This window comes from Aureococcus anophagefferens (genome assembly GCF_000186865.1).
Source record: "Aureococcus anophagefferens unplaced genomic scaffold AURANscaffold_2, whole genome shotgun sequence".
Taxonomy (NCBI): Eukaryota; class Pelagophyceae; order Pelagomonadales; family Pelagomonadaceae; genus Aureococcus; species Aureococcus anophagefferens.
Genome location: NW_008705562.1, coordinates 2,235,290 through 2,254,860, shown reverse-complemented (window position 1 = coordinate 2,254,860; position 19,571 = coordinate 2,235,290). Strand labels below are relative to the sequence as shown.

The following is a 19,571-nucleotide window of genomic DNA, read 5'->3' as shown; positions in this document are numbered from 1 at the left end:
CCGGCCGCGCGTCGCGCCCTTCGTGCTCGCCATCGCGCTCGCGAACGTCGCGTTCGCGGCCGTGTACCTCGCCGCGACCGCGCGCAACGCCGACGCGCCGGAGCCGGGCCGCGACGCGGAGACGCGCGCCGCCGCCGCGCGCGGCCTCGCCGTCGCGCTCGGCCTGACGGGCTTCCTCGCGTTCTCTCTCGTCGCCGCGGCGCTCGCCATGCAATTCAGCTCGGCCGCCGCCGCGGGAACCGGGCGCGTCGCGCTCGGCGCTCTCGTCGCCGCGATCTTCTGCTGCGTCCTCGCGTTCCTGCGCTCGCGCGCCGACCCGGACCCGGGCGCCAAGGCCTCGGCCCTCGAGGCGCCGCTCCTTTCCGAAGAGCCGCGGGCCTCGGACGCGCCCGACTTTGCGTTCCTCGACGCGATCCGCACGAAGGACTTTTGCATCCTCTTCGTCGCCTTCGTCTGCTCCTCGGGCCCGGGCCTCATCCTCATCAACAACCTGGGCCAGATCGTGCCCGCGGTTCCCAGCCTGCCCGAGGGCACGGAGGACGCGTTCGTGAGTATCCTGAGCGTCTGCAACTGCCTCGGCAGGCTCAGCGCCGGCGCCCTGGGCGACCACTTGCTCGCGGCGCGGGGCGCGCCGCGGCCCGCGACGCTCGCCTTTTTCTGCGCCCTGACGGCGGCGGCCATGGGACTTCTCGCGATCGGCACGCCCGCGTCTTTGTACGGCGCGGTGGTCGTCGGCGGCTACGCCTACGGAGGATTGAACGGCGGCATCGTGCCGTGTTATTCCGAGATATGGGGCTTCGCGTCCTTCGCATCACTTTACAGCGCGGGCTCTCTGGCGGAAGGCGCCGCCTCCTACCTCATGGCCACGCTCCTCTTCGGCTCGCTCTACCAGAGAGAGATCAAAAGCCAGGGCCTCGCGGCGTCGGCGACGTGCGTCGGCCGCGGGTGCTTCCTCAACGCCGCGCTCGTCGCCGCCGCGCTCGCGGCCTTTGCGACGTTGCTCTGCGTCGTGCTCGCCGTCCGGTCCCGCGCGCGCTACGCCGCGCTCTATCCGCAATTCTTCCGCAACTTGAACGGCGCGATCCAGTAAATCCAAGCAAATTAGAGAACAGGCTCTCGCGGAGGGGACGTCCCGTCTTGGGAGGTCCCGGTCGTCACAGAAGGGGGCGGCGCGGGCAAGCGGATATCGGGCACTCGCGCCTCGCGGCGGGGGCGGCGCTCAGGCCGGCCGCGGCGCCTTTGGGTTGCGCTTCAGCCAGCTGCAGGGGTGCGCGCCTTTCTCGTCCAAGTAGAGGAAGTGGCCCCAATGTCCACCGTCGTCAAAGACCGGCTTCTTGTCGGCGAGCTGGGGCGTCGGCGCCCGCGTCACGGAGCATTCGGGGGCCTCGATGTCCGCCGCCGAGTGCTCCGGCGTCGGCGTCGGGATCGGCGGGAGCGGCGGCCCGCGGCGGCGGCCCGCGCCGCGCGGCTCGACGACGATGTCGACGAAGGCGCTCTTCGGGTCCTGGGTCACGACGAGGGGCCGCCGATTGCCCTTGGGCGGGCTCGGCGGCGGCGGCGGCTTCGGCTTGGTCCGCGCGCCCTCGTCGCCGCGCGTGCTCCGCCGTCGGGCGCGGCCGGGGATCGCGCGCGGGCTCTGCAGCGGGTGCCGCGCCGCGGGCGTCTTGGGGTCCGCCCCCGCGGTGATGATCGGCGTCGGCGACGCGCGCGCCCGCGTCTCCCCGCCGGGCTGCTGGCGCACGACCTTGCAATGTTCCGGGTGCGGCCGCACGAGCTCGTCCTCGAAGTGCTTGCTGGCGACAGACACGGGCGAATCGTAGGAGAACGACTCCGAGATCATCTCGGGGTCGTCAAGGACCCGGGCCGCGGGACCCGACCCGGGCGACGAGCGGGTGTCAAAAGCTCCAACTACAGAACACGCGCGGGATCCACAAGTTATTCTTTTGGGGCAGCCCCATTGCAGCTGTCAAGGCTCGACGAACCTCAATGATCAACAAGATGTCAACTCGCCTCAGCAGAGGCAATTGATCGCGATGCGGAGAGCTCTTTGCCATCTCGCGCAGCAGCGCGCGCAAAGCGCGCCGACGCGCGCCGTCACAGCGCCGACGCGACGCCTGTGCACGGCGCCGCCGCGCGCCGTCGAGCACGACGGCACGCTCGCGCAGCGCACGCTCGTGCTGCTGAAGCCCGACGCCGTCGAGCGGCGGCTCGTCGGGCGGCTGCTGCAGCGCTTCGAGGACCGGGGCCTCGCGCTCGTGGGCCTGCGCCAGCGCGTGGCGCCGCGGTCGCTCGCCGAGGCCCACTACGACGAGCATCGCGCGAAGCCCTTCTTCGAGCGCGCGTGCGTCTTCCTCGCGTCGGGCCCCGTCGTCGCGTGCGCGCTCGAGGGCCGCGGCGCGATCGGCGCCGCGCGCGCGCTCGTCGGCCCGACGGACCCCGTCGGCGCGCCGCCGGGCACGATCCGCGGCGACTTCGGGAGCCACTGGCGGCGCAACCTCGTCCACGCGTCCGACTCGGAGGCGTCCGCGGCGCGCGAGCTCGCGCTCTGGTTCCCCGACGGCGGCCTCGTCCCCGCGGCGGCGGCCCTCGAGCCCTGGGTCTACGAGACGCCCGGCGCCGCCATAACCTTCGACTAGGAGGACGCCGCGTTAGAACTGGCCCGTCGCGCGCGCGAACTTGCGGACGTTGTGCCGCTGGTCGCCCGCGGAGCCCTTCATCTGGACGACCGTCGCGCGCGTGCGCTCGGCCTTGCCGAGGAGGCGCACCTGCTTGTCGTGGAGCTTCTTCGCCCGCTCCTGGGACGCGGCCTCGAGGACCTCGGCGGGCGAGAAGGACACGGAGGGCCGGTCCTCGTCGAGGATCGCGAGCTCGGCCTTCGTGGGCTGGTTCTTGAGCATCGCGAGGTGGCCCTTCGACGGCGAGTTCGCCAGGTTCGGCTTCGGCGCGCCCGGGGGGCCCGGCCCGCCGCGCGGCGTCAGCTTCTGGGGCGACGGCGTCTTCGACGCGTGGTCGAACTCCGGGTACACCGAGTTCGCGTGCGTGAGCCGCGCGGCCGACGCCTGCTCCTCGAAGCCGTAGAGGCCCGTGAGCTTGTCCTCGGGGTCGTCCTTCTCCGGCAGCGGCGTGTCCTCGGCGAAGGCCTTGCCGAGCTCCAGCAAGAAGTCGCGCCGGAGCTTCGCGATGCGCTGCAAGTACGCCTCGATCTCGGGGAAGTCCGCGATGGCCGCGAGGAGCGACTTCGCACTCAGGCTGTACATGACCGTCACGGACAGCGTGCGGATCGACGCCGTGCGCTTGCCGTCGAAGAGCACCGCCACCTCGCCGAAGTAGCAGCCGTCCGAGATGACGTGGATCGCGACGTTGCCGCACGCGCGGAGCAGGATCTCCGCCATGCCGTTGGAGATGAAGAACATCTCGTCGCCCGAGTTGCCCTCCTGGACCACGAGGTCCCGCGCGAAGTAGATCGTCGGGCTCATGTCCACGGTCATCGCGCGCGTGAACCGGAGCGGGCTGTTCGCGAGGAGCGGCACGACGGACACGACCGCGCGCGTGTTGTAGGACGCGATCTCCGTGCGCAGCTCCGCGTTCAACGAATCCAGGATCTGGCCCTCGTCGAAGATGCGGCCCTTGGCGTAGCGCAGGTGGTAGAACTCGCGGACGCGCTCCCGGAGGTCGCGCGGGATGTTCTTCGTGATCATGTACTCGTCCGTGTTGTGGACCATCTCCTCGAAGCGCCGCTTGCTCACGTTCATGTCGCCGACGATGCTCGAGATGTTCGAGATCAGCGCCGCGTAGAAGATGGAGCCCACGTAGAGCGACAGCAGGATCGTCCACGTCTCGATCGTGCACCAGCCGTCGGTCTCGACGCAGGTCCCCGACGAGTAGGGCGACTCGTAGGACTCCATGACGATGAGCCCCAGCGCGCGGCAGACGCACCAGGAGTACTGGGAGATGACGGTCTTCAGGTTCGCGCCGTCCTCGTCGACCAAACCCGCGACGACGACCCACGACGACCGGGGGAAGTTCCAGAACCGCGCGAGCGCGTAGGACACGCAGCCCATCCAGTGGGCCAGGACGATGAGGAAGAAGAAGAGCTTGCAGAGCTTGATCCACGCGTCGGAGATGTGGAAGTGGTAGTAGTCCTGGACCTGGTACCAGTAGGGCGCGAGGTGGTCTAAAAGCCGCGCGGTCCGGAAGAGCTTGAAGAGCTTGACCATCTTCAAAATCGACAGGAACGTCTCGCTGTCGCCCATGTCGATCCACTTGAGCACGCTGATCACGGACGCGACGTCGGGCCAGAACCAGCCCGTCAGATAGTTCCGCGCGATCTCCTTCCGGTCCATGTGGAGCACGTCGTTCGCGTCGACGTAGCCCACGTGGAAGTTCTTGACGATGTCGACGACGAAGACGATGTCGCAGTAGGTGTCGAACTGGCGCATGGTCTTGCTGATCACGGGGAACGCGAGCATGAGCGGCAGGAGCGGGAAGAGGACGAGGATTAATAACAAAACCATGATGTCCCAGATCTGCACGAAGGTGTTGTCGGGCATGGCGATGCCGTCGGTCTGGACCATGCGCTTCTTCAGCTTGGCCATGTTGCCCTGGCGCGCCATCGCCTCGGCGCGCTGCTTGAGCACCTCCGCCGCGCGCTCGGACCGCTCCTTCTCCTTCTCCGACATGAGGGCGACGAACTCGTCCATGTCGAGGTTGCCGTCGCCGTCCTTGTCGAACTTGGCCATCATCTCCTTGACGGCCTCGGGCGCCATCTCGCGGCCCAGGAGCTTCATCGCGACGCCGAGCTCCTCGAGGTCGATCTCGCCGCTGTGGTCCGCGTCGATGTTGTTGAAGATCTCGCGGCAGCGCGCGCGGAAGAGCAGCTCCGTCGTCTGGGCCGCCTTGCCCGCCTCGCTCTGGAGCATCATCGTGTGCGTCCGCGGCGCCTTGGCGTCGCGCGCCGTCCGCGGCCGCGCGGGCTCCTTGGACTCGTCGCCGTGCTTCTCCGTGTGCCGCGCGGAGTGGAGCGTCGCGTGGCCGATGGCCGCGTGGGCCGTCTTGACGGAGATCTGCTTGAGCAGGGGCATGCCCTCGGGCCGGTGCTTCGCGCGCAGCTCCTCGGCGATCTTCGCGCGGTCGCCCTGGTCCTTGCGCCACGTCGTCCGCCCGGACGGCGCCGCGCGCGCGTGCTTCTCGGGCGTCAGGACGCCCGCGGCCCGGCCGCCGGCGCGCGCGAGCGCGTCGCTCGCGGAGCTCTCCGTCGACCGCCGCCGGCTCTCCGCGGGCCGGCCGGACGCGGGCACGATGGCCTGGCTCTTCGCGTGGGACCGCGTCGGCGAGTCGTCGGCGGGCGGCGGGCCCGGCGCGATGGCCGCGAGCTGGCGGCCCTCGGAGATGGCGCGCATCGCGCTCGCGGGCGACCGCTCCGCGCCCTCGCCCGCGCCGCTCTCGGCCTCGACGACCGCGAGGTCCCGCGACGGCGCCGACGCCGTGTCCCCCGCGTCTCGGGGCGTCGACGACTTGGACGCGTGGTCGAAGGCGACGACCTCCTCGGACGGCACGCCCTCCTCCTTCCACTCGTCGCTGCCCCGCCGGCCGTCGGCGCCGGGCTCGGTCCGCGACTCGCGCACGGAGCTGAGCGGCGAGGGCCCGCCGTAGGCCGCGACGGCGCCGAGGGGGGGGATGTCGCGCGCGCCGTCGTCGGGCGACGGCGGCGCGCCCGCGCCCGCCTCCGGCGCGTCCAGGAGCGGCGCGAGGCCCCCGGGCCGCGACAGGTCGTAGCGCTCCTCCTCGGGCTCGCCGTAGGTGATGACGCCGTCGCCGTCGATCTCGGCGAGGCGCAGGCTCCGGACGCGCCGCTCCTCGATGCGCGCGAGGAGGCCCTCGAGCTTCTTGAGCACGGGCCGCAGCGCGGCCGAGTCCGCCTCGAGGCTGAGGCCGACGGCGGACTGGTCCACGTTCGGCCCGAGGCCCGCCGTCTCCTCGAGGCACGCGACCATCTCGTCGGCGCAGACGGCCATGAGCGTCGCGTGCGCGCTGAAGCGCCCCTGGATGAAGGCCGGGTCCCGCATGGCGCCGGACACCGGGCGGATATCGATGGCAGCCCCCGCACGTTTCAGTATCTGCGAAATAGCTGCCCCTGTTGACTGGAAACGTTACCTCTGCAACTTGCAGTGCAGGATTACCCCAGAGAGCTGACGGGCCGAGCGCCCACGATGGGCAGCCCGACTGGTGCGTTCTAGCCGCATGGGCGGCGGCGCCTCCTGCGACGCCGGCGCGCCGCGCGACGAAGTCATCGTCGACGGCGACGCGGGCATCCTCGAGCGGGCCGGCGCAGAGCTCCTCGAGCGGCCGGCGCCGGCGCGGGAACTGCGGCGCCTGATCGACGGCGGCGGCCTGTGCGCCGTCGTCGCGCCGAGCGGCAGCGGCAAGTCGACCTTCGTCGCGTCGGCCGTCGCGGCGCTGCGCGCCGAGGGCGCCTTCGACGTCGTCCGCTGCGTCTTCGTCGGCGCGGCGGCGGGGTCGACGTCGCTGCCGCGCGCGCTCGGCGCGCTCTGCGCGGCGCTCCGGCGCGACCTCGACGCGCGGGGCCTGGCGCCGCCGGCGGCGACGATCCCGGACGACGCCCTGGGCCTCGGCGGCTGGTTCGCCGCGGCCCTCGAGGCCCTCGCGGGCGACGGCGCCAAGGTGCTCGTCGTCCTCGACGCGCTCAACGAGCTCGACGGCGAGGCGGCGCGCGCCCTCGGCTGGATCCCCGCCGGCGGGCCGGCGACGATCCTGGCGACGTGCATCGAGGGCGGCGCCAACGGCGGGGACGCGCGCGTCGTCGAGACGCTGCGGGCGCTCCGGGCGCGCTTCGACGTCGCCGGCCGGACGCTCGCGCTGCCGCCCCTCGACGCCGGCGAGCAGGCGGCGCTCCTCGCGCTCGGCGGGTCGATGGCGGCGCTGCGGAAGCTCGAGGGCAAGGCGGACCGGTCGAGCCCGCTCTACCTCCGGCTCGTCGGCTACGTCGCGGGCGACTGGCCCGGCACCGTCGCGGGCGCCTACGACGCGCTGCTCGCGGCCCTGCCCGACGACGCCGCGGCGAAGCTGCTCCTCTGTTCCATCTGGGTCTCGGGCGGCGCCCTGTTCCCCGCGGAGCTCGTCGACGTCGTCGGCGAGAAGCCCGCGAAGGCGCTCGCGGCCGCGCTCCGCGGCGCCGCGCTCCGCGAGGCGGCGCCCGTCGTGCGCTTCGTCCACCAGCAGGCGCGCGACGCCGTCGAGCGGCGCTGGCTCGGGAAGAAGGGCGCGAAGCGCGACGCGCACGCCGTGCTCTTCCGCTACTTCGCCGCGCGCTACGACGGCGGCGACGCGGGCGCGCAGGTCCTCTCGCGGCTGCCGGCGCACGCCGTCGGCGCCGGCGACGCCGCCGCCGCGAAGAGGTACCTCTGCGCCGTGGCCTACGGCGAGCGCAAGTGCGCGGCGGGCCTCGCCGGCGACCTCGCGCGCGACTACGAGGCCGCGGCGCGCGCGTTTCCAAAGGAGCGCGCGTTCCGCGACTTCGCGGAGACGGCGCGGGCCAACGCGCACGTCCTGGGCCCGGACCGCTGGGTCGCGGGCCTCTGGGCGCAGCAGGCGCGGAACGCGCGACGCACGTCCGAGGTGCGCGCCGCCGCGCCCGACGCCGGCGGCCTCTTCCTCTGGCGGAACGGCGACGAGAAGCCGCCGCCCTGCGTCGCGACGTTCGCGAACCCCGCGTGCGACTTCTGGGCCGCGTCCGCGTCCCGGAGCGGGACGCGCGTCGCCTGCGGCGGCTCGGACCGCAAGGTCCACGTCCTCGACGGCGACGGCAACGAGCGCGCGCTGCTCGCGGGCCACGGCGACGACGTCTCGCTCGTCGCGTTCTCGCCGTCGCGCGAGCACCACCTCCTGAGCGTCGCGCGCCGGGGCGACGGCGGCTCCGACGCGTTCCTCTTCGACGTGGACACGGCCGAGAAGCTCGCGGCCTACGACGTGCCCGAGGGCTTCGTGTGCGACGCGCGCTGGGCGCCCGACGGCGAAAGGTTCGCGCTCGCGCTCGGCGCCGCGTCCGTCGTCTTCGCGGGCGACGGGTCGTCGAACGCGCGCCTGGCGACCGTCGACGGCGGCGCGGCCGCCGTCTGCTTCTCCGCGGACGGCGCGTCGCTGCTGGCCGCGCGGGGGACGGCGCTCGCGGCGTGTCCGATCGGCGCGTCGGCGGCGCCGTCGGCCTTCGCCGCGGCCCACGACGAGAAGATCAACGCCGTCGACGCCGTCGAGGCCTGCGTCGCGACGGCCGGCGACGACGGCAGGGTCGCGCTCTACGACGCGACGACGGGGACCGTCGCCCGCGTCGTCGCGGCGCACGGCGACGTCGCCAAGGTCGTGCGGCTCTTTCGCTTCCAGGACGAGCTCTGGGCGCTGTCGGGCTCCGAGGACCGGACCGCGCGGTTGATCTGCGCGAAGACGGGCGCGTCGCACGCGCTCCGGGGCCACAGCGCGGCCGTGTCCGCCGTCGCGCCCTTCGGCGGCTTTTGCGCGACGGCGGGCGACGACGGCACGTGCCGCGTCTGGGACCTGCGCTTGGTCCAGACGCAGGACGCGATCCCCGGCAGCGACCGCGCCATCTCGGGCGTCGTCTGCCGCCCGGACGGGTCGCTCGTCGTCGCCGACGTCGGCGGCGTCGTCCGCGCGTTCGACGCGACGGGCGAGGCGGTCCTGTGGACGGCGCCGAAGCTGGAGAGCGGCGGCCACGACGCGATCACGAGCCTCGCCCTCGACGCCGACGGCGCGCGCGTCGCCTGCGGCGCCTACCGGCGGCTCCACGTGCTCGACGCGACCACCGGCGCGTCCCTGGCCGCGCTGCCGTTCGGCGACTGGGTGAACGCGTGCGCCTGGGGCGCCAAGGATCTCGTGATCTTCGCGGGCGACGCGGCGGCGGTCGTCGTCATGGATCTGGCCGGGCCGGCGCCGGCGGTGCTGACGACGCTCGACCACGACCGCGCGGCGAAGACCGACAGCGTGCTCGCGGTCGCGACGGCCGCGGACGTCGTCGCGACGGGCGACAACGACTGCCGCGTGCGCGTCTGGACGGGTTTGGACAGCGCGACGCACGTCGCGTCGGAGGATTTGGGCGGCTGGGTCACGTCGCTCGCGCTGTCGCCGAACGGGAGCGACGTCCTCGCGGCGACGTTCGGCCGCGACGCCGCGCTCCACCTCCTCTCGCGGCGCGAGGGCCGCCTGGAGATGATGGCGCGCGGCGCCCTGGGCTCGCCCATCGCCTGGTGCGCCGTCCTCGCGGGCGACCTCTTCGTCACCGCGTCCGAGAGCAAGCTGCTCCACGCGTGGCGGCCGCGGCCGAACCGCGCGCTCAACCGCGGCCGGCCCAAGGAGCTCCTCGAGGTCGTCGCGCTCTTCCCCGCCGCCGCGCGCTTCGGGTCGCCCGACGGCGTCGGCGGCCAGGGCGCGGTCCACGCGGACACGGCGACGCTCGCCGTCGGCGACGAGGCCGGGCGGCTCTACGTCCTCGACCTCGACGTCGACGGCCACTTCAAGACGGTCTGCCCGCCGTCGCCCGGCGGCTCCCCGAAGCGGATCTATCCACAATAAGAATTCACAGGTCTGCCCGCGTCTGCCCGCGTCGGATCTATCCACCATAGGTTTAGGAATCCACAGGCCTCCCCGCGTCCGACCGAAGCGGATCTATCCACAATAGATTTAACACAGGCCTCCCCGCGTCCGACCTGCGCGGGGCGCGGCGGTCGACGACGCCGCGCGGAAGGGAAGCACGCGCGCGCGCTCGGGGAGTGGAACCGTCCGGGGCCCGCTCTGTAAGCGAGCGCGCCCACCTTCTCGCACGTAAGTTCAGCACGAGGGGGCCTCGACCCGGGGTCGCCCCCGGACCCCCTTCGAATTCGGCCTTTTGAGTGTCGTCACGCGGCTCCGACTTCCACGGGAAAACCACGGGGACGCCGCGTCGCGCCGGATCAGTAGCCCATGGCGTAGCCGTCCGTCGCCTGGCGCAGGATGCGCTTCTCCTCCTGGACGTAGTCGTTGTCGCCGCGCGCCGCGCGCGACCGCTTCTCCTTGCTGTTGAAGGTCACGGGCTTGCCCTTGCGGTCCTTCTGGCCGGGGGCGATGGACCGCTTGTCGACGCCGGGCGCGGGCTTCGGCTTCTGGTGGCGGCCGGGGTAGTCGCGCGCGAGCTCGGCCTGGATGCGCGCGACCTCGCCCGCGGCGTCCGCGGCCGCGAGCTCGGCCTCGGGCGTCGGCTCCGGCGGCGCGTCCGCCTCCGCGGGCGGCGGGGGCGCCGTCTCTTTGTAGTCGCGCTCGAGGCTGTGCGCCGACACGTGCTGCGCGGCGATGGCCTCCTCGAGCTTGCGCTTCCTGCTCTTCACGGGCGCGTCCTCCGCCGGCGGCGCGAAGAAGTCGTCCTCCTCGTCGTCGTCGTAGCCGTCGTCGTAGCCGTCGTCCGCTTCGAGAGGCGGGAGCTCAGGAGCTGCGGCGTCATCGGCGGGTGGGAGCTCGGCGGCGCTCTCCGACTCGGCCAGCGCGGCGGCGCCCTCGGCTGGTGGGAGCTCGGCGGCTCTCTCCGCCTTGGCCATCGTGCTCTCTGGCTTCACCACATCTTCACCATCAACCCGGCCAGCCGGGGAGCCGGGTCCCGCCTCGCAGTGGCGGTTTTTGCGATGGCCCGTGCGCGCGAACGCGGCCGTCCCTATTTGGGAAACTTTGCAGGCCGCGAGAGGACCCTACTGAGAGTGCGTGTGCAGCGTATCGAGGCGCGGGAACCCGAACGCGTCGCGAAACCAGCCCGTGCGCTCCGCAGTGCAAACCAGTGGAGGTCGGTCGACGGGACCGCCTTCCGCGCCGCGCGCGACTACGGCGGCTGCTGCGAGCGCTTCGGAGGGTCCACGAAGGTACTGCGGACGGGGCGCGACGTCGAACATCGTCCCGACGCACGTATTTCGACCGCGGACTGGCGCTCAAAGCGCGCAGCGAGACGCTGGCGGGCGAGTTCGCATCGATGACGGCGGTTCCAACGATCTCTGGCTGCTGCGGAGGCCGCCCTTGACTACCACAACACCTGCGACGCGAAGCGCACGACCCTGGGACCCGTCGACGTCCCGCGACACGCCGACGGTTTCGGGGTCGTTTTCGGTGCCCGAGACGCGTTTTTTTCGCCGACGAGAAAACGCTGCCGTCGCGCGGTCTTTTTGGCCAGACCGTCGCGTATGGTCATGGCGACGTGCGCGCGGCCCTTTAGAGCGCCGAAAATGACTCGTATGTCGTCGCGTAAGGGTCGGTTTTGGGCTGGATTTCCTCTAGGGATCGGACGAACGCCATCCGATCGCTGCAACACCCTCACCGTTGGGCGTGAGAGTTTGCTGGGGCCTTCCTTAGACGTACCCGCCGGTACTGACCGTTTTTCCGAAATAGGGACGACCGCGTTCGCGCGCACGGGCCGACGCCGGGAGGCGGGACCCCGGATGCCGGGGTCAAGGCATGAGCTGAAAGTCCTGCTCGGCCCGATGCCGTGGGAGTGCGGCGCATGTACGATGATCAATGAAAACGACGCTTTCTTAGCGTGCGCCACCTGCGGCACGCAACGCGCCACGCAGAAGCGCACGCTTGAAGAGGAGGACGGCGCCGCAGCCAAGCGCACCTGCATCGACCTCCGCGGCTCGGACGACGACGACGAGGTCGCGTGCCTCGGGTCGCAGGGCGGCGCGACGCCCGCGGCGTCGGCCGCGTCGGCCGCGCCGGCGGCCTACGCGTGGCGGCCGCTCTACTGCACGTCGCTCGGCGCGGCGTCGCCGGGCAACCGCGGCGCCGTCTCCATCGCCGACGTCGCCATGGGCCGCCCCAAGTTCGTCGTGATCAGCAACTACATGATCTCCGGCGGCTGGCTCGCGCGTGCGTGGCCCGCGCTCCGCGACGTCGAGCGCGTCGTCGTCTTCCACGGCGAGGCGCGCACGGCCCGCGACCTCCAGGGCCTGTTTCCGCGCGCGGAGATCCACGACATGACGCCCAAGAAGCTCGAGTTCCTCCACGCGGGCACGGGGCGCCCCTTCAAGAACGACTGGGGCTGCCACCACAGCAAGTTCTTCCTCGTGGGCCTCGAGGACTCGCTCCGCGTGGCCGTGCACACCGCGAACCTCATCCCGACGGACTGGGACCACAAGTCCCAGGGCATCTGGATGCAGGAGTTCCCGCCCAAGGCGCCCGCGGCGGCCGGCGCCTGCGACTTCGAGGACGCGCTCTGCCGCTACGTCGACACGCTCCAGGTCCACGCGGGCGGCGCGGCGCGGAATTGGCGCGGCTTCGGCCGTGCCTTCGACGACGCCCCCGTCATGGACCTCGCCGCCGCTCTTCGCCGCTTCGACTTCTCGGGCGCGCGCGGGCGCCTCGTGACGTCGGCGCCGGGCTACCACATGGGCGCCGATCTGCACGCGTTCGGCATGAACCGCGTCGCGCAGGTCCTCGCGGAGGCGCCCGCGCGCGGCCGCGAGGGCGACGAGATCGTATGCAACTTCTCCTCGTTTTCGAAGCCGTCGCAGAAGCTCCTCGACTCGCTCGGCGACAGCTTCGCCGCGGACCGCGCGCCGCGCGCGCCGCTGCGCCTCGTCTGGCCGACGTCGGACGAGGTCCGGCGAAGCAGCGAGGGCTACGCGGCCGGCGGCTGCATGCCGTCCTACGCGAAGAACGTGGACCTCGCGCCGCGCGCCGCGCTCCGCAAGTGGGTCTCCGGCGCGGGCGACGACTACGTGCGCGCGCGGCGGACGGCGATGCCGCACGTGAAGACGTGGTCGAGGATCTCGGCCGACGGCGCCGACGTGCGCTGGTCCTTCCTCACGTCCTCGAACCTCTCGGGCGGCGCCCACGGCGCGCGGCAGAAGAACGACTCCCAGCTCTTCGTGATGCACTGGGAGATGGGGATTCTGTACGTGGGAGACTCGAAGACGACGGCCTCCGCCGCGGCCGGCGACGTCGTCGTGCCGCTCCACTTCGCCTGCCCGCCCGCGCCCTACGCGGCCGGCGACCTGCCCTTCAAGTGGGACGTCAACTTCGAGACCCCCGACCGCTTCGGCCGCCACGGCACGCACTAGGTGGTTTTAATCGAGGCAGCGGTCGCTCGCGCCCTGGAGGAAGTCGGCGACGGCGAGCTCGATCGCGCGGCGCGCGTCCGCGTCCGGGACGTGGCTCGGCAGGACCGCGTGGAGGTAGCGCGCGTCGCGCTCGAGCTGGGCGTACTGGGGCCGCGAGAGCGTCGCGTCGCGGACGGCGTCGAGGAGCGCGCGCGCGAGGCGCCGGAGCAGCGCCGCGCGGACGCCCGCCGGCGACGCGGGGTCGTCGGCCGCGGCCGCGGCCCTGGGCGCGGCCTTGGACGTGAAGAGGCGCTCGACGTCGAGCTCGATGCCGCCGCCGCGCTTGCCCGCCTGCGTCGGCGCCCGGGGCGCGGCCATGCGCGTCGTCGCCGCCGCCGCCGCGGCCGCGGCGTCGTCGTCGGCCGCGTCCGCGTCGTCGAGCGGCGCGTCGCCCGGGTTCCGCGCCGCGGCGCGCACGCGGCGGCCCGCGGCGGCGACGAGCGCGACGCAGGCCGCGACGGCGTCCGTGTGGCGGGGCGCCGCGGTCGCGGCGGCCGCGGCGACGGCCGCGGCGAGCGCGTCGCCGTCGAGCGCGTCGAGGACGCGGCGCGACACGTCGCCGTGGACGAGGTCGACGTGCGCCGCCAGGAGCGCCGCCGCTAGCTCGCCGTAGCCGGGGCTCGCGTCGCCGAGCAGGCGGCAGAGCGCCGCGAGCGCGACGGCGCCGTCCTTCGCGGCGTCCGCGCCCGCGGGCGGCTCCGGCGGCTCCGCGCCCGCGGACGCCGCGAGGCCCGCGAAGGGCCGCGGCGCGTCGCGGATCTCCGGCCGGCCCGCCGGCGGGTCGCCGTCGCCGGCGACGGCCGACGGCGCGGGCCCCGCGGCGACGCCGCCGAGCGACTCGACCGCGTCGCGGACCCACGCGTAGTAGCGCCGCTCCCGGTCCTCCGCGGCGTCGCCCGCGCCCAGGAACGGCGCGAGGGGCGCGGCGAGCGCCAACGCCTCCGCGACGGCGCCCCGCACGAGCTCCGCGGCCTTCTTGGGCTCCGCGTCGAGCGCGGCCGATTCGCCGCGGCACACCGCGCCGGGCAGGCGCGCGACGGCGTCCGCGGCCGCCCGGCGCGCGCCGGCGAAGGCGCCGTCGGCCGCCGCCGCCGCGGCCCGCGCGGCGACGGCGGCGACGCGCGCGCCGAGGCCGTCGTCGCCGGCCCCGCGGCTCGCGCCGTCGACGGCCGCGGCGAGCGCGGCCGCGAGCGCGGCCGCGGCCTCGGCCGTCGGCGGGCCGTGGCCCTCGGCCGCCGCGAGGACGCGCTCGAGGCGCAGCACGTACTTGGCGACGAGGTCGGCCCGCGACTGGTCCAGGCTCGGCCGCGGCGTCTCCGGCGCGACGCCCGCGAGCCGCGCGTCCGTCAGCTCCGCGACCTTGGCCAGCTGGGCCGCGCCGGCGCCGTAGGGCCCGACGAAGGCCGCCGTGAGCGCCGCGACGCGGCCCTCGAGCGTCGCCGCGCCGTCGAGCGCCGCGCCGTCGACGGCCGCGGCGACGTGGCGGTCGACGCACGCGAACGCGGCGGCCTCGGATGCCGCCGCGTCCGCGCCGAGGTCGCCGAGCAGGACGACGCGCGCGAGCACGCCGCCCTCCGCGGCCGCGAGCGACGGCGCGCCCGCCGCCGGCGGCCGCGCGAGCTCCTCGAGGAGCGCGTCCCTCAGACCGGCGACGATCGCGGCGGACTCCGCGTGGATGTCCGCGAGCGACGGCACGTGCGCGTACTTGCGCAGGACGCCGTCGACGGCCTGGAACGACGTGACGGCCTCGCCGTGCCGCCCGTCGGCGATGGCCGCCGCCAGCTTCTTCGGCAGTTCGAAGAGGAACTCGAGGCGCTTGAGAAGCCGCCGCGCGCGGACGAGCTTGTCGATCTGCGACCGCTTGTCCGCGAGCGACGCGTTCACCTTGGCCGACGTCGCGTCGATGTCGGCCATGGCCGCGCTCAGCGACGTCATCTCGCCCTCCATGCCGCCGACGTTGTCCTTCATGTCGCGGATCGTGTCCGTCGCGCCGATGAACTTGCTGTAGTTCTCGTAGACGAGCATCTGCATGTCGCCGCTCAGCGACTTGACCTCGCGGCAGAGCGCGTCGTCGCGCTCCAGGAGCTTGGGCAGCGGCTCCGTCTTGAGCAACCCGCGCACGTGCGCGTCGGCGTCGAAGTCCTCGCGGTCGATGGGGTCCAAAGCCTCGTCCTCCTCCTCCTCGGGCGGCGCGACGTCGCTCGCCATCTTCCCGTAGAAGCTGCTGAGCAGGTCCCGCGACCGCCCGCCGACGGCCTCCTCGTCCTCGAGCGACGCGTCGTCGCTGTCCGAGTCCATCGTCGCGTGGCTCGCGAGGAAGGCCACGACCCCGGACGAGCCGGGCCGCCGCGATGGACTTTTCGTAGGAGAGCTCGACGGCACGAGCGGAGCCCCCGAACTCGTCGGTGGTCTCGCCGTCGACGACGCGCGCGACCGTGCGGGTGGCGGCGCGAGCGCTTGCCACAGCGGATGCCGCCGACGATGCGGCGACGATGAAGCGTCGCGTGACTCGACGATGGGCGAGGTGCCGGTGTAGTTTGCAACGCACGGGCTAGTAGCAAGGAAAATGTCGAACGACTGGGCCACCAAAGAGTGGCGGCCGTGCTACCTGCGCTTCATAAGGGACTTTCTCGAGCATCAGGGCGCCGACGAGCTGCCGTCCGAGCGCCGGCCGCTGCCGGAGGTGCCGCGCGGCAGCGGCTACGGGAGCGCGCGGGAGGCCTTTGACATCCTGCAGCCGCACGTCCTCGAGGAGGCGCTCGCGGGGCTCCGCGAGGAGCGGCAGCGCGCCGCGCGGCCCGTCGCGGCGTCGCGCCGCTGCGTCGCGACGTCCCCTACTACGCGCGACGCGCTGCTGTTCTTCAGCGTGAGCGAAGCGAAGGGCGGCGATCGGCGGCGCCACGGCGGCGGCAGCGCGCCGGGCGACTGGGGCGAGGGCACGGTCGTCGCCGCGCGCGACGGCAAGGCGCGGTACTTTGGCTTCGTCGTCCACGAGACCGACGCGCGCGGCGGGAAGCGGGGCGCCAAGAGCGCGGCGCGCGTCGCCTTCCTCGCCAAGGACGGACCGCGCGCCGGCGACTTCGACTTCGCCGTCGTCGGCGACGCGCTCACCGCGGTCCGCGAGTACCGGGCGCTGGCGGCGCTCGAGGGCCTGCCGTCGCGGCTCCGGGACCCGCTCCTCGCCAAGAAGGTGGCGCCATCGGCGGCGCCGCCGCCGGCGCGGGCGCCCGCCGCCCTCTGGGCCGAGCTCGAGCACGGGCACAACGATTCGCAGTTCCAGGCCATCGCCGCCGCGGCGACGGCCGAACCCTACGCGCTCGTCCAGGGCCCGCCGGGCACGGGCAAGACCAAGACCATCGGCGGCATGGTCTCGGCGCTGCTCTTCGGCGACGACGCCGTCGCCCCGGCGCGGCCCGCGCGCGGCGGCATGCTGCCCGGCCGCGGCCGGGGCGGCGGCACGAGGATCGCCGTCGGCGGCTCGCTCAGCGGCCGCGGCCGCGGCGCGGTCCGCGCGGCCAAGCCGCCGAGCCGCCGGCTCCTCATCGCCGCGCCGTCGAACGCGGCCGTCGACGAGGTCGCGCTCCGGCTGCACACGGACGGCGTGCTCGGGCCCGACGGCCAACGGCGCGATATCAGGATCTGCCGCGTCGGCGTCGTCGGCGGCCAGCGCCGCGACGACAAGGTCGCGGCCGACGGGCTCGAGGTGCTGGAGCCGTTCACGCTCGACCGGCTCGCGGAGGCGGCGGCCGAGGGCGAGAAGAAGAAGGGGCTCGGCGAGCGGCGCGCGGCCGCGCTCGCGCGGTGCGACGTCGTCCTCGCGACGCTGAGCGGCTGCGGCTGCGCGGCGCTCGTCGACGCCGCGGAGCGCCTGGCCCCGTCGGCGCTCTTCGACGCCCTCATCGTCGACGAGGCGGCGCAGGCCGTCGAGACGTCGACGCTGATCCCGCTCAAGTACGGCCCGAGGCGCGTCGTCCTCGTCGGCGACCCGGACCAGCTCTCGGCGACGCTGCTGTCGCCGAAGACGCGGGACCGGGGCTTCGGCCAGTCGCTCTTCGAGCGGCTCTGGCGCGGCGGTCGGCGCGCGGACATGCTGCAGACGCAGTACCGCATGCACCGCGACCTCTGCGCCGTCGTGAGCGACGTCTTCTACCACGGGCGCCTGCGCTCGGCGGACGTCGTGACACCCGAGAGCCACGCGCTCCCGCCGGCGCTCGTCGCGGCGAACCCCTGGTTCGGCGACCACCTGGCCTTCCACGACGTCGCCTACGGCACGGTCGTCTCGCGCGCCGCGTCCTACGCGAACGGCGCCGAGGTCGAGTTCGTCGCGCGGATCCTGGAGGTCGTGCTGGCCAGAGCGCCGGAGCTGCACGTCGCGGTCATCGCGGCCTACAAGGCGCAGACGCACGCGCTCCGCGACAGGCTCGGGGCGCTCCCGGGGCCTTTGCGCGCCGCGGCGGCCAAGGTCGAGGTCGCGACGGTCGACGCGTTCCAGGGGCGCGAGAAGGACCTCGTGCTCGTGTCCTGCGTCCGCGCGCCCGCCTGCGGGAAGAAGGACCGGCCCCAGACCATCGGCTTCCTCAAGGACCGGAACCGGCTCAACGTGCTCCTCAGCCGCGCGCGCCTCGGCTGCTGGGTCGTCGGCCACGGCGCGACGCTCAAACAGAACGGCGACTGGAAGGACGTCCTCAACGCCGCGCAGCGGCTCGGCGCCTACCACGCGCACCGGTCCCTGCCCGGGGAGTTCGCGACCGCGGGCGGCCGCGACTCGGGCGGCGGCGAGCGGAGCTCCAAGCACGGCGGCAAGCGGTCCCGGTCCCGGTCCCGGTCGCCGAGGGCGGACGACAAACTCGACCGGCCCCTGTCCGCGCGCCGCGGCTCCGCGCCGCCGCCGCCGCCGCCGACGACGACGACGACGCCCTGCCGGAACGCGCGGAACGCGCTCCCGGAGTCCGTCGTCGCGAACGTCGCGCCGCCGAAGCGGCCGCGCGCGGACTCGCTCACGTGCAAGCCCAAGCGGCGGAACGGCAAGGCCGTCGACGAGGACGCCGACGTCCTAGCTAATGCTTAGGTCGGAAGAGCGCCCCGAAGGGGAAGGACGCGACGATCCTGCGGAGGTCCTGGTTGACGCGGTCCACGCGCGCGAGCTCCATCTGGACCGCGCGGACCCGCCGCGCGGACTCGTGCTCCATCTGGTTGAGCCAGCTCCAGGTGCTCGCGATGCCGAAGCAGGCGAAGCAGATCATGCGCCGCCGGTCCGCGCGGAGCGCCTGGTTCACGCACGCGCCGATGAGCGTGACGATCTGGCCCCGGAGCGACTCGCAGCGCATGACCGCGTCGAGGTCCCGGGGCGCCTCCGCCGGCGTCGGCGACACGAGCTCCGAGCGGCCGAGGTCCGAGCGGCAGATCGGGCACCGCGCGGAGGTGTTGTGTCCGTAGTGCTCCGCGAGGCAGCCCATGTGGAACGCGTGCGAGCAGTGCGTGACGACGACGGCGCGCCGCCCGGGCTTCGAGGCCGGCGACAGGTCGCAGTCCTGGAGGCAGATGGGGCACCGGGCCGAGGCGCCCTCCTCCATGAGGCTTTTGTGTTTGCGGTGCGGCGGCGCAGCGGTCGGCGCGATGGAGGCGCAGCGGTCGGCGCGATGGAGGCGCAGCGATCGGCGCGATGGATGGTTCGGCGGCGCAGCGGTCGGCGCACGGGGGTGTTGCGCGCGGCGTTCGGCGTCGCGAAGCGTCGTGCCTGGGCCTTGTCCGCTCGAGTGGAGCTCACCGCGGCCCGTTGGCGAGTCCGTTTCGGCCTCCTACTTGACTAGGCCTCCTCAAGTGCCTCCTCCTCGGCGCCTAGCCCCGCGCTCCCGACGGACACGAATCGCCCGTCGAGGACACATACGGCGCCGGCGGAAGCCGAATTCCGAGCCTCTAGTAGTCGCCCCCGACCGTCGCCGTCGCCGGGCCCGCGACGACGCCGACCGCCGCGGCGGCCCCGACCCGGCGGTGCAAGTCCGCGTGCTTCTTCCTCTCGAGGCCGGGGCGCCTGCCGCCGACGACGATGATTTTGTCGCCGGGCTTGGGCACGCAGGCGAGGGCCTGCGTCTCCGTCGGCGGCTTCTTGCCCCGCGGCGCCGCGGCGCCGCCCTTCTTCGCGACGACGCACGTCGCGAAGATCGCGTCCGTCTGCGCGGGAGCGGGGCGCGTCGGCGCGCGCGGGGATGGAGGACGGGAGACGGCACCTGGATGCATATGGACCGCTGGAAAGGCAGCGACTTGAAGGGGCAGACGTGGTTCGTCTTGATCTTCCCGCAGGCGCCGCAGTGGTACTTGCCGCGGTTGTCCTGCTGCGCCTCGGCGTCGGAGTCGGCGCTGTCCCGCGGCGGCGCCAGGGGTGCGGCGCGGCGCCCGCGAGGCGGGCGCGGCCGGCCGCGGCCGCGCGCGCCA

The 19,571-nt window shown here is 73.6% G+C and overlaps 8 protein-coding genes across 8 annotated transcripts; 4 read left to right on the top strand and 4 right to left on the bottom strand.

The window, feature by feature from the left end:
- Positions 1–208: 208 nt before the first annotated feature.
- Positions 209–1,090, top strand: AURANDRAFT_61312 (hypothetical protein; the record flags this gene model as incomplete). Its single annotated transcript, XM_009035095.1, has 1 exon — positions 209–1,090. One exon carries the CDS (start codon positions 209–211, stop codon positions 1,088–1,090), a length of 882 nt encoding a protein of 293 aa, XP_009033343.1.
- A 943-nt stretch (positions 1,091–2,033) lies between these two features.
- Positions 2,034–2,636, top strand: AURANDRAFT_19873 (hypothetical protein; the record flags this gene model as incomplete). Its single annotated transcript, XM_009035096.1, has 1 exon — positions 2,034–2,636. The coding sequence occupies one exon, from the start codon at positions 2,034–2,036 to the stop codon at positions 2,634–2,636; it is 603 nt and encodes a 200-aa protein (XP_009033344.1).
- A 525-nt stretch (positions 2,637–3,161) lies between these two features.
- On the bottom strand, positions 3,162–4,574 carry AURANDRAFT_20259 (hypothetical protein; the record flags this gene model as incomplete). The annotated part of the gene is made up of 1 exon (XM_009034864.1): positions 3,162–4,574. A coding segment is annotated over one exon (1,413 nt), but the record flags the coding sequence as incomplete, so codon positions are not given.
- Positions 4,575–4,667: 93 nt separating this feature from the next.
- On the bottom strand, positions 4,668–4,856 carry AURANDRAFT_9211 (hypothetical protein; the record flags this gene model as incomplete). Its single annotated transcript, XM_009034650.1, has 1 exon — positions 4,668–4,856. A coding segment is annotated over one exon (189 nt), but the record flags the coding sequence as incomplete, so codon positions are not given.
- A 1,384-nt stretch (positions 4,857–6,240) lies between these two features.
- AURANDRAFT_61310 (hypothetical protein) lies at positions 6,241–9,600 on the top strand (the record flags this gene model as incomplete). The annotated part of the gene is made up of 1 exon (XM_009035097.1): positions 6,241–9,600. One exon carries the CDS (start codon positions 6,241–6,243, stop codon positions 9,598–9,600), a length of 3,360 nt encoding a protein of 1,119 aa, XP_009033345.1.
- A 377-nt stretch (positions 9,601–9,977) lies between these two features.
- On the bottom strand, positions 9,978–10,595 carry AURANDRAFT_61309 (hypothetical protein; the record flags this gene model as incomplete). Its single annotated transcript, XM_009034863.1, has 1 exon — positions 9,978–10,595. The coding sequence occupies one exon, from the start codon at positions 10,593–10,595 to the stop codon at positions 9,978–9,980; it is 618 nt and encodes a 205-aa protein (XP_009033111.1).
- A 923-nt stretch (positions 10,596–11,518) lies between these two features.
- Positions 11,519–15,598, bottom strand: AURANDRAFT_70714 (hypothetical protein; the record flags this gene model as incomplete). The annotated part of the gene is made up of 2 exons (XM_009034862.1): positions 11,519–13,018; positions 13,152–15,598. Coding segments are annotated over 2 exons (3,892 nt in total), but the record flags the coding sequence as incomplete, so codon positions are not given.
- A 2,009-nt stretch (positions 15,599–17,607) lies between these two features.
- On the top strand, positions 17,608–17,829 carry AURANDRAFT_17197 (hypothetical protein; the record flags this gene model as incomplete). Its single annotated transcript, XM_009035098.1, has 1 exon — positions 17,608–17,829. A coding segment is annotated over one exon (222 nt), but the record flags the coding sequence as incomplete, so codon positions are not given.
- Positions 17,830–19,571: the final 1,742 nt, after the last annotated feature.